Source organism: Ursus americanus, chromosome 30 (assembly GCF_024610735.1).
Source record: "Ursus americanus isolate L20-20 chromosome 30, mUrsAme1.1.p, whole genome shotgun sequence".
NCBI lineage: Eukaryota > Metazoa > Chordata > Mammalia > Carnivora > Ursidae > Ursus > Ursus americanus.
This window is the reverse complement of record NC_142156.1, coordinates 25,918,196-25,935,622: the sequence shown is the minus strand read 5'-3', so window position 1 is coordinate 25,935,622 and position 17,427 is coordinate 25,918,196. Positions and strand designations below refer to the sequence as shown.

General features: G+C 41.3%; 1 protein-coding gene across 1 annotated transcript in view; it reads left to right on the top strand.

Moving 5' to 3' along the window:
* The first annotated feature begins 845 nt into the window (after positions 1 to 845).
* The window catches only part of LOC148107467 (small G protein signaling modulator 1-like), an 84,427-nt gene continuing 67,845 nt past the window's right edge, over positions 846 to 17,427 (top strand). The window contains 1 exon segment of the mRNA XM_087857171.1: positions 846 to 1,192. Coding sequence (XP_087713297.1) covers positions 846 to 1,192 — 347 coding nt within the window.

Below are 17,427 nucleotides of genomic sequence, written 5' to 3'. Positions count from 1 at the left end.
TGCTGTGGCCACCGCTGAACATTCCACCCATGCCCTCTTCCATCTTCGCCTACGACCATACCACTGCTGCCCTCGCCACCCGGTGACAACTCATATCCCTCGCCCTCACCGCCGCCTGGGACTCAGAGCCCTAACCAAGCACGCCATCCTCTTCCCCGCCAGGAAACCCACGACTTCACGGCCCTTGACCTCACTGCGTACCTACAATGCACGCGCCGCTGCCACCGGGGCCCCTGACCTCACTGACGCGCCGCCACGGCCGGCAACACCACGGACATCCACACCCGCGACACCATCACCACCCTCACTGCCACTCGCATCGCAGCCCATGCCGCCTGGGAACTCACCATCGCCCTTGCTGCCACTGCCTCCACCGCCGCCGCCTCCAGCGCTGAAGCCGAATCTGTTGACGCCGCCCTGGCCTCCAGTGATGCTGCCTTCAATGCCAGAGTCCGGGCACCACTGACGTCAGAGGGAGGCGCCGCCGACGCTGGGGCTGCCTCCAGCACCGAGGCGTCCTCAGTCAACGCCCCTCCAGGAACACCGCCACTGGCGCCGCCTCCAGCACGGCCTGCACGGCCTCCAACGCCTCCAGCAACGCCGCTGCTCCCGCTGACTCCCTTGAGGCCGAGGACGCCTTCAGCGCCACCGCTGCTGACTTCATCAACGCTGCTGAAGCCTCCAGCGCCGCCATCTGCATCCACGCCGGAGTCCCTGCCGCACTAAAGTGAGGAGGGCCGTCCAGCGCGCGGGGCTTCCACGGGTGCCCTTCGGCCTCCTGCGCACCGGGCCCCGCCTCCAGAAGGAGCGCGGTCCCAGAAGCCTTTGGCAGGGGCGCCGCATGCATGACTGCTCCTGCCGCCTCCAGTGAGGCGGGCGCTGCCTGCAAGAAAGGCACTGCTGCGGACGCCACCTCCAGCAAGGGGACTGCTGCCGCCGTCTCTGGCAGGGGTGCCGCTTCCGTGGACGCCCGCCGCCTCCTCCAGCTTGAGGCCCCGGGAGCGGCGGGCGCCGCCTGCGTCGTCTCTTGCAGGCCTGCAGTGCGCCGGTCGCGCTGGTGGTGCCTCCAGCAGGGCGCCGCGTCTGTGCACGTCCCTGCTTCCTTCACTGCTGCCGGTACCGCCTCCAGCAAGTCATCGCCGCCTCCTCGAAGGGCGCTGCTTCTGTGTGGGCTTCGGCCACCTCCAGCTCGGTGGGTGCCGCCTCCTGGAAGGGCACCGATGCCGGCGCCTCCGGTTGAGGCGCGGCTTCCGTGAACCCCGTGCGGCCTTCACCGCGCCTGGTGCTGCCTCCAACAAGGGCGCCACCGCCAGTGCTTCCCGCAGGGGCGCCGCTTCCCGTGGTCGCCCTTGCGGCCTCCAGCGCAGCGGGCCCCGCTTTCAAGGGTCACCCTTGCGGCCTCCAGCCTGGCGGGCGTTGCTTTTGTTGGAAGGTTGGATAGGCAAGTATTAACGAACATATTTTTTCAGACACTCCTCTTTACAAATTCTTTCTCCCCTTTCACATTCAGAGAAATTGGAGTGACGACAGAAGGAAACAAAACATTATGCAGTGTATAGAATAAATGATGGGTGGATGGATGAATGGATGATTTAATCTGGTTGTTTAAAATTATACACAAGTATTATGAATTCTTTCTTAAATGACTCAATTCTGTATATCTCCATTCAAAATACATAATATATAAAGACATATTTTCCATAATTTATTTATAACTATATATATGTAGATATATTTCATTCATATTAATGGCTTTCCATTATATACCATGTCAAATTTGAAGAGAAATTAAAATAAGATGGTTTTAACTCCTTATATAAATTATAAAGAAAATAATGATAATTTATATTAATATAAAAAAGCAGAACTGTATCTTGGAATTTAAAAATATCTTAAATATACATATTTGTAGTTTATGATTATTTACATTTTTTAAGCTATTGAGGGTGAATGGTTTAAGCAATAACCTTATTATATATTTTACCAGAATGTCACAGTATTGGATTAGACCGAGCACATTTCCTCTGAAATACAATAAATACTGAACAGTACTTTGCAAAATGAATAAATGGGCAAGTGCATGCTAACTCTACCTTTAGACAGTATTTTAGGCTAGTCCTCCAAGATAAATTAGATGAACTGCTTACAAGTGTATCATCAAGTAATCATATAAATGGGCTAGTGATTCATGCCTTTTAAACTGCATGGATAACTGCTAATTGAATCAGATATCAAACATGCAGTGAATGTTATGATAGATGAGCTAACCAGTTTGACATACAAACAATTAAACCAACAGCCACGTCATAACTATGTAATTATCTGTGTTCATAGCTATGTATTTATATGGTTTACAAAATGTTCACATCTATTATACCACTCTTTACAATTAGGAACCCAAAGTTAAGCAATTACGACTTGGGCTATTTCAGATACATAAGAATTAGCAGAATCAGAATTAGGAATTTAGGTTTGTGTCTTTAAATCTAATGCCCTTTTTACTACACGATAAATGATTAAATATAGTTATAGACATAGATAATAAAACCACACACGCATAAATATACAAACAGATATATATCAATATACTTACAGACACTATGATGATACTAAATTTGCCATATTTAAAATCATAATAATAAAAATTTTAAGTAAGTGTCAACACTACTATTTTCTACATTTTGCTTTTTACCTACGAAGTAATCTGGGTGGTCTGCTCTGAGAAATTTCCTAAGTTTTGGGTTGTCGGAATATAGTGCTAACAGCAAAGAGGAAACGACAAGTACAAGGAAAGTTAGAAAAAAAGTCATACTCTGCTTACAATGAAGGAAAATAGAAGAAACTGTGACAGCTGATCTCACACATTTTAAGAACATTCATATGAAGAAAAGGAATTTGTTCTGTTACGGGATTGTGGCATCGAAATAAACAGACTTCGTGGAATACCATCGTTTTTGCCCGAGGAAAGGTTCATCTAGAGTTTCCGACATGGACGTGCTCCGGCCATGTAAGCAGATGCTGACGCCCTAAGGAAAGTTGAGTCTTCATTCCTGCACTCACGCTTGATGCACGTGCCGGCGCTGTACTTCGTTCTCTGTAGAGATTTGGACCAAGTGGGAAGATTTGATTTCTCAGATGAATTAATTTCCTAGGACAGCCCGTTCCCTGAAAATCTGAGAAGTCGTGTTGCAGACAGTGAGTTCGGAATGCGGAAGACTTGTCAGGGGTTACAGCTGTGAACGTTAAAGGGAGGAAACGTGATTCAGTTGGGGGAGTTACTAGACCAGGATGCTGCTCCGGCAGTGTCTACCAGCTCAGTGAGAAGCCCTGGAGCAAAGACTGCCCTTTTTAGAAGTATCTCATGTTGGACGAAAATGACTATGTCCCTGAATGACTTTCTCACGCCTTCTCCGGAAGTGGCACCGTCACCTTCTTTAGCTCTTCTGCTGGATCTGTCCTGAAAAAAGCATGATGTTGGCTAGAGAGCTGAAGCAAACCCTGAAGGAGCTAGCAGTGAGCTGGCAGCGATCAGCTAGCCATTTTCTTCTGAGTTGGACGGATTTCCTCTCTTGAAGGGGTCCTGAGAGCATATCTGTATCCCTGCCACACCCTACCCTAACCTGCTTCTATGAAAACCTACTTTGCAGAAACTAGCAGTTACACAGGATAAAAAACTTGGAGTCATTACTCTCTCTTCTCTTTAATAACCCCTGTGTGATCTATCAGTCTTGTTGCTTCTCCTTTCAGACACTGTCCACGTCCCTGACTCCATACCTGCTGCCCCAGTTCAACCCATCATAATCTTTTTTCTTGGATTACTGTGATAGTTTCCTCACTAGTCTTACTGATTTTAAGCTTGCCTCTATAGTCTATTCTCTGCACAGTATATTATATCTCCTTTGTGTTCTCAAATCTTGCTGTCCATATCCTTGGGTCCTATCATATCTTTCATTTACTCAGACTCTTCAGTGATTACCCTTCTTACTCTTGAGAAGAAAACCACATTATCTAGTCCTCTCATTGTTATTATTAATCTTTATTCTGACCTCTAATTCTCTACTTACTCTGTTCCAACCTTAGTATTCCTTAAATATGCTAGGCACCTTTTAGCCTCAGGGCCTTGAACTTGCTATTCCCACTCCTTTCATACATATTCAGGTCTTTGATAAAGTGTCATCTTTTCAGAAAGACTTTCCCTGACAACTCTATTAAAAGTGCAATTCAAACCATAACTCCAGGTTGAAAGATGGCACTGCCATTTCTCCATCTATTATTTTTTTTCATAACACTTAACAACAAGTGTCAATTACTGTATCTCCAGGACCTAGACAGATTTTGGCATTTGTTATGTTTTCGAATGAGTATTTGTCGAATGTGCGAACTCTCAAAAACTATCATTTTCCTACCTTCACTCCGTGATGGTAATAGGAACTGTGTATTTGCACATTTTGTGTGGTTATCAGTGAGAGACTCGGTTGGGCCTGATCCAAAAATAACCAGAAGATTATTAGGAACAAGGCAACAACATAAAAAGAGATCCATGATGGGGCGCCTGGGTAGCTCAGTCAGTTGAACCTCTGACTCTCAATTTCAGCTCAGGTCATGATCTCAGGGTTGTGAGATGGAGCCCAACATCAGGCTCTGCCCTGGGTGTGGAGCCTACTTGGAATTCTTTCTCTCCCGGTCCCCCTGCTCTTCCCCCTTTCCCCCTCGCTCACACAGGCACTCACTCTCTCTCTCTCTCTCTCTCTCTCTCTCTCTCTCTCTCAAACATAAATAAGCAAGTAAATAACAAAAGAGATCCATGACATAAGAAATGTAATGCCAAGTAACGTTAAATGCTTACTCTGTGACTGGCACATGCAAATTATGAATAATTAATTATTTAATTTGTCCTTAAATAGGTATTAATATCATCTGGTCTACTGATAGAAACAGGTTTAGAGAAGTAAAGTACTTAACCAAGTCTCTGTTTATATGGAGAAGTAAAGATTATCTTCCCCATCCCTTTATCATTTCTACTGCATTCTGAGAATTAAGTACAATAACCATTTGTCAGGAATCATGCAATAACTTCCTAAATTTCACCAAAAAAATTCTGCATTTCCTAGTCTTTTATGGACCTCCCTCAAATGCACATTATTTTTTTTATCCCAACCTTGATTTAAATATATAACTCAGTCTTTAGCATAGATTTGTAACTCTGTAAACTCAGATTTTTCACAAAGTAGCATTTACTCATTCATTGACAGTTCTGCCTATCCACCCACAATTGATTCAGTCACGCATCCGTTCACTTATTAGATTTTTCTTTAACTGTGCAATCTCCTGATGGTTTATTTGAAGATCACAAAGACAAAGTTTATACCTTCATGGGAATTAAATATATATAAGCATTTTGTATAAGCTAAGTGACACCGGTATTAAAAATAAGATTTTCTGTCAGTGGGTGCAGACATCATGAGGCTCTAATTTAGTTTGGAGATTAAAGCATTCACATAAACCCCACATACACCAAGATGAAATAACAACATCTTAAGAATGTGGTCTTGATGGAGCCAAGGGAAGAATAGCTCAGGACTGTTCCAACCCAAAGGAATTGCCAAAGTCAAAAAATGGGGGCATATGTGAAGAAATGAATTATGCTTAGCTGAGCTTTCTAAGCTAAGTGTATCTTATCTTGAGAGAAATTGGAATCCGTGAAAGTATTTTATTTATTTATTTATTTTAAAAAGATTTTATTTATTTATTTGACATGGAGACAGCCAGTGAGAGAGAGACAAGCAGGGGGAGTGGGAGAGGAAGAAGCAGGCTCCTAGCAGAGGAGCCTGATGTGGGGCTCGATCCCATAACGCCAGGATCACGCCCTGAGCCGAAGGCAGACGCTTAACGACTCCGCCACCCAGGCGCCCCCCGTGAAAGTATTTTAACTGAAAGACTGAAGTTGCCAGAACTGTATAATTGAGGAATTACTCTTACAATAATAGGGAAAAAGGATTGAAAGCGAGCATCTGCTGATACCTGGTTTCCCATGCCCTAATAGTTGAATGAAACTATTTTCACTAAATTTAACAATGACTGCCTGTTGCTAAATATTGTTTATATATGTCTTATACCTTCATCTTGTTTGACGTCCCATTATCACTTAGTACTTACATAGTAATAGAAAGTAAGCAGCAGGACAGAAAGGTTAAAAACTCAGATGAGATACAGAATGAAAAATAGAAAAGACCCTAAATGGGGCATACTGGGATAGACTCAGAACCCAATTAGCAAGACTTATCTTTAATGCAAGTAGGAATGTGAGTGTCATGGGGGAAAACAGCTTGAAAAATGTAGACTTGATTTGAATTTGGTCATTTTGGAGAATGGCATTGGAAGTTGATTACTGAACCATATGTAGATAAACCTAATGGGATTACTGGGCCATAAATTATACGGACACAAATCTTGGCTTTCATGCCTTTGTCTCCTATAGATCTCAGCTAACAGGTGCAAGAACCAAGTCCTGACCCTTGGAGTCCATATCCTATTCTGGTTTTGACAGGCGCAAAGGAGGGAAGAAAAGGTAAGAGTTTGGGATGCGGGCAGCAGGGTGACTGAATTTGGGCCCCGACTTCTAGTAAAGTGAAGAGAGGTTAATTAGAGTTAAATGAATAATTATTAAATAAGTGTTGTTCTGAGTTGCCATGTACAATGAAGTAAAGGTGATATTTCGTCAATTATGTAAGTTTCAAATTTTTCTCTGAAAGCAAGGTTACTTAAATAAATTGCTGGACTTGTCCGGACCAAGCATGTGCTTAACCCATGTTATTCCAGAATTTTTCAGGCCTCATAAGCTGCATTTAAGTTGTTTTTGTTGAGCTACCAGAATGTTAAAAAAAAAAAAGTGTTCCAATATCTCTAGTTTTAGAGCTTCACCGCAACTATTGGTTTATAAGAACCTTTTTAATCTATAAATGAAAATTGCTTAACCTTTAATGGCATTTGAATATAAATCAAAAGAAAACAAGCATATATGTACAACATGAGATATAAAGGCAAACTATAAAGATAAGGTATTTTCAATAATTAAAAATCATTATTCGTAGAGCTTATATTCTTGTGAGATTTTCAGATCCACATAAAGTATCTTTAAGCATGTCATTTTTTTTAAAGATTTTATTTATTTATTCGACAGAGATAGAGACAGCCAGCGAGAGAGGGAACACAAGCAGGGGGAGTGGGAGAGGAAGAAGCAGGCTCCCAGCGGAGGAGCCTGATGTGGGGCTCGATCCCAGAACGCCGGGATCATGCCCTGAGCCGAAGGCAGACGCTTAACCGCTGTGTCACCCAGGCGCCCCTAAGCATGTCATTTTTAAAGAATTTTGGTATAAACTAAGAAATAATGCAAATGTAGCTAAGCTGTTCCTTAAGCAAATATAACCAATTCTTAGAGTGTGCTCTCAAAGATTTTAAGGTCTTTTAATGACAAAGAAGTGAGAAATTCAAATATCATAACTGCTTCGTTGTAAGTTTGCCTCCATGTTATAAATTTGTCTTCTCCACCCACTCCAAACTTCACACCTCATTTCACACAACCCTATATACTTGGAAGAGCATTCTGATTAATGTTTACTCTTTTCCCTCTGTCTGAAATCATTTTTTTTTCTCTTTCTTAAGCCCATCTGTTTTGTGGCAAACCCACCTGCTTCAATTGCTCCTTTGTCTTTTTCATTTTTCTTAGCACCGTCTATGGTTGCTGATAAAACCTCTCTTCGTGAGAATTGCGAACTCATTGAGTTAGAATTTGAATGTGCTTGACCTGTTTTCTTTCCTACACATTTCTGTATGAAAGCTAGGTACTGGGGCGCCTGGGTAGCGCAGTGGTTAAGCATCTGCCTTCGGCTCAGGGCGTGATCCCAGCATTCTGGGTTCAAGCCCCACATCAGGCTCCTCCACCAGGAGCCTGCTTCTTCCTCTCCCACTCCCCCTGCTTGTGTTCCCTCTCTCTCTGGCTGTCTCTCTCTGTCAAATAAATAAATAAAATCTTAAAAAAAAAAAGGAAGCCAGGTACTCATAAATAATATTAGGAGTAATAATATAATTAAAAATACTAAACAAAAGATTTATCCTCTCAAATCAGTAAAGATGCATAAAATTCTGAGATGTACATTTCTGATTTATAGTTAAGTGCTGAAAAATATTTGAAGACATAGCACTGAAATATATTAAGTACTGCTTTTATATAGCTCACTAAAGGATAGGATAAAATTTCCACTTTCCTATAACAACAACTTTAAAAGTATTTGAGAGTATAATTTCAAAAATCATATTTACGGTGTATGTTGCTGACATATATTTTATGCTATAAATGCCAGAGTATTGAATTACAGTATTTCCACCTTGTTTAATGCATGCTTTTTCTGTTAAAATTATGAAACATTGATCATTTTGAAGACTGTCCTTTTTTTTCTCTCAACATCATAGATAGGTTTGTTTTTTCTAAGATTTTATTTATTAGAGAGAGAAAGAGAGAGAGCGCAGGGGGAGGGGCAGAGGGGAAAGGAGAGGGAGAGAATCTCAAGCAAACTCTGTGCTGAGATCATGACCTGAGCCAAAACCAAGAGTCAGATACTTAACTGACTGAGCCACCCAGGCGCCCCTCTCAACATCATTTATACATTATTTTTTCCATAAAAAGCCAAAACAAAAAAAGGTTTGACGAGTACAGCTTCAACTTTTCAAAGACTAAGTCAGAATGTTTTTATTCGGAAGTACAGCTGGATTCATATATGACATAAATTTGCATAATAACTAAGCAAAGGCAAAACAGGGTTTATAAACCACTTTTTTGTTTGTTAAATAAATAAATAAATAAATAAATAAATAAATAAATAAATAAATAAATAAAAATTTCCCTCAACATCATTTATAAAAATTTTTATAAAATTTTTAAAAAGTAGTTCTACCTCGGGGGCGCCTGGGTGGCACAGCGGTTAAGCATCTGCCTTCAGCTCAGGGCGTGATCCCGGCGTTATGGGATCGAGCCCCACATCAGGCTCCTCCACCATGAGCCTGCTTCTTCCTCTCCCACTCCCCCTGCTTGTGTTCCCTCTCTTGCTGGCTGTCTCTATCTCTGTCGAATAAATAAATAAAATCTTAAAAAAAAAAAAGTAGTTCTACCTTCCTGAACACATAAACACACCACACCCACATTCTATTGAATACCAAAAAGAACGGTGTCCTAGGTTTTATTTTTAAGATATTAGTAAAATTACCAGGGCCATTGATTGTTGAGACCTACCACTTTAGAAGACTGACGGTTCTCAATAATGACTTTGTGATTGATTATAGGGTTGCAGTTCCATTTAAGAGTGATTGTCATACTGTCTTGTCAGTTTGTGTTTCTTATATAGTAGAAGTCTCGTGGATCCTCTGCAATTTCTGTCTCTTAACCGTCTGGAGAAATATGGTTTTGGTTTTGTTTTGTTATTCCCATACAACTGTGTTCTCAGCGTGACCAGATAGAAAACACGTATTAATGCACAAGAAACATCACATATAGGGCGCCTGGGTGGCACAGCGGTTAAGCGTCTGCCTTCGGCTCAGGGCGTGATCCCAGCCATCTGGGATCGAGCCCCACATCAGGCTCTTCTGCTATGAGCCTGTTTCTTTCTCTTCCACTCCCCCTGCTGTGTTCCCTCTCTCGCTGGCTGTCTCTCTCTCTGTTGAATAAATAAAAAAAAAAAAAAAGAAAGAAAGAAACATCACATATAGATAACTTCACATCTTTTTCATAGCAGCCTGTCAAAAGGGAGACTTGATGACAAGATCCATTCCACACAGATGTTATTTTTTCTATCCCCTGTGTTCAAATGGACTTTCGGGCTTCTATGACGGCGTTTATTCTATTTGTGTATTAGGGCTCTATGTGCATTGATCCCCATTTTAAAGTATATTTAAAGAACTTGCAGGTAAGGGATAATTTTATTTTTCATCTTTGCATATGCTGTAATACCGAACAAAAACTTTTTGCGCATCAATGCATATTTATTGAAGTAACTACTTAAGAATACATTAAGCATTCAGTTTTTTTTTAAACCTACCATGTGGATTTAAGAATTTAATTGTATTATATTTTATATTAAAGTGTTTTTTTCATATAGCAGTTGTAATAGTATGTATGGAACCTGTTGTTGTAACTCATTGCCTGGGTTCAAATGTTAGAATTCTTCAGTATAAGTGTGTTCTTCGAAGACAGGAAACTACTATTCACCTAGAATGTGAACAACAGGAAAATTGCAATGGCCATGTATTTTACTTAAGGTTCTGTGAGCCATTTGAAGTAGAAGCATACCAATAGAATGAATAGACCTGTAGTGAACACAGCCAAGAATCAAAGAAAAACAGGGGCGCCGGGGTGGCGCAGTCCGATTAAGTGATTGACTCTTAATTTCAGCTCAGGCTTTGATCTCTGGGTCCTGAACTCAAGCCCTGCGTTGTGCTCCGCACTGGGCCCGGAGCCTACTTAAAAACAAAACGAAACATAAATATGAAACTAAAAATACCAAAGGACATAGGACCACAGAATTAGAGGAGCAAATTTACATAAGATTATGCATATAGTTCTCACTTAATAAATTGTCAACATCACAAACAGAATTCACTGGGAAAATGTAAATGACCAAAACTGAGCCAAGAAATAGACAACCTCAGGCGGCCAAACAGCAGAGAAGACATCGAAAATGTCGTCAAAATACTACGTCTAAGAAACGTGGCAGGCCTAGCCATAAAGGCGAATGCTTTTTGTATATTCCAAGAAGAGATCCGTTGAGGATGTAATATAAACTCTTCCATAGGAAAAGATGGCATGCTTGCTGGCTTATCGTATGAAACAACATAACCCTGGCAGAAAAACCTGTTAAAATGTGGGAGGAAAAAAAATATACATTGATATTTGTGCAAATATAATACAAATACAGCTATAAATAGAGATTCGGAATGAAATATTAGTGCATCTCTTCAAGGATTCAGTATGGATAAGCCATCGTGGGTGGATAGACAAAAGGCATTTGGTTAAAATTAGCATTCGCTCGCAATCCAAACTCTTAGTAAACTAAGAATAAGACATTCATCCTCAACTTGATGAGGAGCGTGTCCTGGAAACTGGCACACGGCATCACACTTCAGCGCTGTCACGTATTCCCATTCGCCAGAAATAAGAAGTGAGGTCCGGTAACACCGTGGTTAGAGCAGTATTCAGGGTTGCTCTATCCAATGCAAGGAAATGCGAGACATGCATTTGAGACCAAATTGTTATTGTGTGCTGATTATATAACTGGCTAACAGAATCAACAACGAATACTTTCAAACAATCAGAATTTTATCATATATTTATTTTTTTTAAGAAAATACATTTTTATTAGATTCTTTTTCTTATAAGTTTTCTTTTTTTTGGTGTATTTTTTTATAATAATATTTTTTATTATATTGTGTTAGTCACCATACAGTACATCCCTGGTTTTTGATGTAAAGTTCCATGATTCATTAGTTGCGTATAACACCCAGTGCACCATGCAATACGTGCCCTCCTTACTACCCACCACCAGTCTATCCCATTCCCCCACCTCCCTCCCCTCTGAAGCCCTCAGTTTGTTTCCCAGAGTCCATAATCTCTCATGCTTCACTCCTCCTTCTGATTACTCCCACTTTCTTTATCCCTTTCTTCTCCTACCGATCTTCCTACTTCTTATGTTCCATAGATGAGAGAAACCATATGATAATTGTCTTTCTCTGCTTGACTTATTTCACTTAGCATTATCTCCTCCAGTGCCATCCATGTTGCAGCAAATGTTGAGAACTCGTTCTTTCTGATAGCTGAGTAATATTCCATTGTATATATGGACCACATCTTCTTTTTTTTTTTTTTAAGATTTTATTTATTTATTTGACAGAGATAGAGACTGCCAGCGAGAGAGGGAACACAAGCAGGGGGAGTGGGAGAGGAAGAAGCAGGCTCATATCAGAAGCCTGATGTGGGGCTCGATCTCATAATGCCAGGATCACGCCCTGAGCCAAAGGCAGACGCTTAACTGCTGTGCCACCCAGGCGCCCCATGGACCACATCTTCTTAATCCAGTCATCTGTTGAAGGGCATCTCGGCTCCTTCCACGATTTAGCTATTGTGGACACTGCTGCTATGAACATTGGGGTGCATATGGCTCTTCTCTTCACTACGTCTGTATCTTTGGGGTAGATACCCAGTAGTGCAATGGCTGGATCATAGGGTAGCTCAATTTTTAACTTTTTAAGGGACCTCCACACTGTTTTCCAGAGTGGCTGTACCAACTTGCATTCCCACCAACAATGTAGGAGGGATCCCCTTTCTCCACATCCTCTCCAACGATTGTTGTTTCCTGCCTTGTCTATTTTTGCCATTCTAACTGGCGTAAGGTGGTATCTTAGTGTGGTTTTGATTTGAATTTACCTGGTGGCTAATGATTTTGAACATTTTTTCATGTGTCTGTTAGCCATTTGTATGTCTTCATTGGAAAAGTGTCTGTTCATATCTTCTGCCCATTTTATGATTTATTTATTTGTTTCTTGTGTATTGAGTTTGAGAAGTTCTTTGTAGATCTTGGATACCAGTTTTTTATCTGTAGTGTCATTTGCAAATATATTCTCCCTCTTTTCCCTTGTTTTGATGTACATGTATGGGGACTCCATAGGCAAAACAAAACAAAACAAAACAAAAAACCCAAAACAAAACCCACTGAGGCTCTTTCACCAAATTTACTACCATATGGTATGTGTGATATTTCAGTTTCTGCAAAGTTGGGTTAAACTTGACCCATCTTCAAACACAGAAGAGAATTTAGCTTCAAAATTATTTCACCTGTCACGGAGAAGTTTAAACAGGTCACGCCGGTTGCTATTATTTTGTCAGTAGCGTGCTCTCTTGGGTAGAATGGGCCTTTCAGTGGGTTGTAGGATGTCATTCTGAATTCTGCAAGTCTGGTGGCTGCTGCTCCCCTAAGAGGCATTAGCGGGACCCTCAGAGTTCACCTCCCAAGCTGACAGCCGTGCCCCTGTTGTCGATCTCTGCTAACACCACCCTTTTTGCTCAGACCACAGAACTATGGCAGCAAACAAGACTTTGGGGTGTGGTTGCACAAATACATTTTGCACTGAGCCTGTGTTTGCCTACAGTTGGCTCTGAGGGAGCCTCTTACCCTTAGGGACTGAGTTAACTCTTAGAGAATCTCTAAACCCTGTGATGCGAAGGAGCCCTGAGCCATGTTACAGTTCAAGCCTGAGGCACCAAAGAAGGTCCAACCTGTAGCTTCTAGGCCAGCCTAGAGAATGACCTGAACTTAGTTGCAATGACAACAGCATAGGAAATAAAATTCATGAAGGTATTTGTGAGAGCAACACAAATTGAATTGGAAAATATAATTATAGGGGCGCCTGGGTGGCTCAGTCAGTTAAGCGTCCCACTCTTGGTATTGGCTCAGATCATGATCTTGTGGGATCGGGCCCTGAGTTGGGCTCACGCTCAGTGGGGAGTCTGCTTGAGATTCTTTCCCTCTATGCCCCCCCTGCCCTGCGTGCTCACTCTATTGCTCGCTCGCTCCTTCTCTCTCTCTCTAAAATAAATAAATAAATCTTTTAAAATTTTTAAAAAATTTAAAAATTAAAAAGAAGAAAAAAAACACATGTAATTATAATCATTGCTGAATTAACCATGAGCATATCCACCAAGCAACTGAGGGATGATTTCAGAACCATTGGTAGTTTTCCTGCTATGCTCAGTCTTTTCTTCAAACACTCCTTCTAATAAACATATCCTATGGTATCCTAGAAAAAGGGGCTTGAAACTTTCTTGGGATGAACGATGTTCACACATGTGAAATATTTGTTTCAATGCCCATAATAGAACAATACAGTTAAGTTTGGGGAATGAATTAGAAAGAGGGCAAAACTTCAAAATAAATTTTAAAATTTCATGAAATCAGCCCATGGCAATTTGTGTCTGCGTTTTAAAATAGAGATAATTTACTGTGCTACTGAAAATAGCCTATGAAATTATAAGGGGATAACAAAAATTAAAAGATCAAGGGGGAAATGTTGCTATTCCTGGAGAAGAAAGCTGAAAAGGAATGCTGTTTAAAAAAAAAAAAAAAAAATTGTCAGGGGCAAGGTCATGCTCGATAGCTATGGTACTAGCGCCACCCACTGTTCTAAGTATAAATTGCAGCTATGCCAGAGCCTATTCGTTCTGAATTTTCAGAATTCTTTTAAAACCTGCCCTTTCATGGCAGAAACAGGTGTGTTTTTGTTTTTGTTGTTTTGTATAATAATTTTTTATTATATTATGTTAGTCACCATACAGTACATCCCTAGTTTTCGATGTAAAGTTCCATGATTCATTACTTGCGTATAACACCCAGTGCACCATGCAATACGTGCCCTCCGTAATACCCATCACCGGCCTATCCCAATCCCTCACCCCCCTCCCCTCTGAAGCCCTCAGCTTGCTTCCCAGAGTCCATAGTCTCTCATGGTTCATTCCCCGTTCTGTTTACCCCCCCTTTCTTCTTCCCTTTCTTCTCTTACCGATCTTCCTACTTCTGTTCCATAAATGAGTGAAACCATATGAATATTGTCTTTCTCTGCTTGACTTATTTCGCTTAGCATTAGAAACTGGTGTTTTGTGTTGCTTTCACTATTTCCACTTACCTAAATCTTATTAAGGATTACTGTGCTAAGAGCTTTACATAGATCTTTGTACTTACTTGTCATAACCTTATCAGGCTGGTAGTATTTTTATCCCCATTGGATAGATGAACAGAACAGAACTTAAGAGTCCCTAAATAACTTAGCCAAGGTCCCATAGGTGGTGACGGACAGAGCCAGGGGTAGAACTTTCTGATCAGCAATCAACCTCAAGGCTGCTGTTCTGCCTTTGTCTGCTTTATGGCTATGTCTTGGTATCTCTCCTGTAGGAGATCTTCCAGAATGTATGTTTCCATCACTTCAGCCTTCGCTTATCATCTTTAGAAGAACTCACACAGAGGAACGAATTATTATAAAACACTATTAGGGCAAAAAAGAGCATCTGCAGGATATTTTGGGTGGTCCTTCCTATTTTAATTAAAAAAAAAACACGGGTATCGAGTTTCAGGCCTTTATGTGCCTTTGTACTAATTTGTGTGTCTGACAGTGATAACTTGTATTTGGATATTTTCAGATTACCGTAAGTGAGAGATAGGAAGATGGGTCAGATTTTCCCTGAAAGGCACCCCCTCTAAGACTAAGGATTCCACCACCAATGTATTTCTATCAGGGGGACAAGAATGGCTTATTGGTGCTTACTTTGTATAGAAGGCTTGTTATCAAACCTTCACTGGCTGTCATATGGAGATGCTAAAAACTCTTAGTACTATCTTCCAATGAATCCCCGGGTTGTGCTAAATGTAATGGTATTTTGTGTCCAAGGTTTGAAAACACAAAACGGAGAGAGGAGGAAGCAAATGGAAAAGTATAGACTGGATGAAGTCCAGGAGGGCAGAGGGCAAAAGTAGAGGGAGACACGGACAGGGTCGCAAATCCAACTGGAGGAGAGAAGCAAAATCAGGGAAGTGTACCCAGGAGCCAGGTCCTAGGAAAAGCAGAAGTTGGAGATCCAGTGTCAGCACGCAGCCACGAGCTGCACAAACGCCGAGTGATGTGGAGTTGAGACCAGTTGGAAGCCCACAGTGGGGACTCCATGACAGTGTGTTGGTTGTTAGGAGGACAGCTTTCAAATCAAGAGAGTCAACACCAGATGCTATTAGAGTCCCTTCAATTCAACGGCATAAATATTTATCCAGTGCCTTTGGAATGAAAAGCACTGTGGTAGTTGTGCACTGTGAGTAGTCAAAAAATCTGCCTCAACAGACCTCTTCCCCTGTTCTCTCTGCAGATTAGCACAGGTAGTATTTAACGCCATCTAGCGGTAAAGACCGGTAAAGCTCAATGGCTGAGTTCCAATCTGATTAAGCATGGTGAGCCCGAAAGCTACAGTTTAGTTACCTAGTTACAGCCTAGATTGGCATCTCCAAGCTGTGTAATGATTCCCGAGCCAGCATCCTACTTCTAGCCTGGAGAACCCTACTTCTTACGTGTGTGTATTAGTTGTAATTTTTTTTCTCTTTTTAAAAATTGTGGTTAAAAAACACATAACATTAAGTTTATTATCTGAATCATTTTTAAGTGTACAGCTCAGTTGCCTGAAGTATATTTACATTGTTGTGCAACAGATCTCTAGAACTTCCTCATCTTACAGAACTGAAACTCTGTACCCATTAAAACAAATTCCTCCTCCCTCCTCTCTCCAGCGCTTGGTCACCACCTTCCTATTTATTGATTACTTTAGAGACGTCATATGAGTTGAATCACACAGTATTTTTCCTTTTGTAACTGGCTTAGCATAATGTTCTCAAGGTTCCTCCAAGTCTTAGCATGTGACAGAATTTTTTTTCTTTTTTTTTTTTTAAGGCTGCATAATATGTGCTTGTATATACCACATTTTCTTTATCCGTTCATCCATTGATCACATCTCTTGGCTGTTGTGAATGCTGCAATGGGCCTGGTGCTTATTTTTTAAAAACCCAAACTACCCCACCTAGAGGTTTAGCAGTCTACGGAGTGTTGATGGAAACAGAGGCAGAAAGGTGATGGGTTGCAGGCTAAGTGTCTCAGGAAGCAGAGCATGTAGCAGAATTGTTGGCTGCCATGCCTCACCGCCTGTACCTTTCACTTAGAAGAAAGTGTAACTGTTGGTATGACCCCTTGGGTTTACAGAAAGACAAACTTGCAACAAAGGGCTGGAACTTCTCTTCAGTGACTCATGCCGGTCACATAGCTCAGATCTCTAGTGTCCTTGTATGTCCCCCAGAGATTTCATGGGAGTCATCCTCATCTGCTTCCGACATGGACACATGTGTGCTTTGTCCAATTCCACAAAGGAAGGCATGCTAGAGGGGAAGAAAGAACACGGATTCTGAACTCTGGCCTCTGAGGATACTCGTTTTAGTCCATTGTTTTTAAACTTGGGAAAATCATTTAAATTCTTCGAATTTCAGCCTTCTCATTTATCAAATGAGGATGATAATGCAGACTACAAATTTTTGGTGAGGATTTAATGAGAGTAATTGTCAATTCTAAAAAAAAAGCCCAAGGAGGGTGAGCTAATTTAGGGGTTATCAACAGCTGCTACCACCACTGGGTCCAAGGGACAGAGGGAAATGATATAGATTATATCATTGTTCCCATTTATTCACTACGCTCCCAGGTTTGTATGTCTTGCCTCATGGATATGTGACTTGCTTGGCTAAGAAAGTGTGAGCAGAAGTGATAGACACTTACAAACAGCTGGCATCACAGTCTTTCTGACAGCTGGGC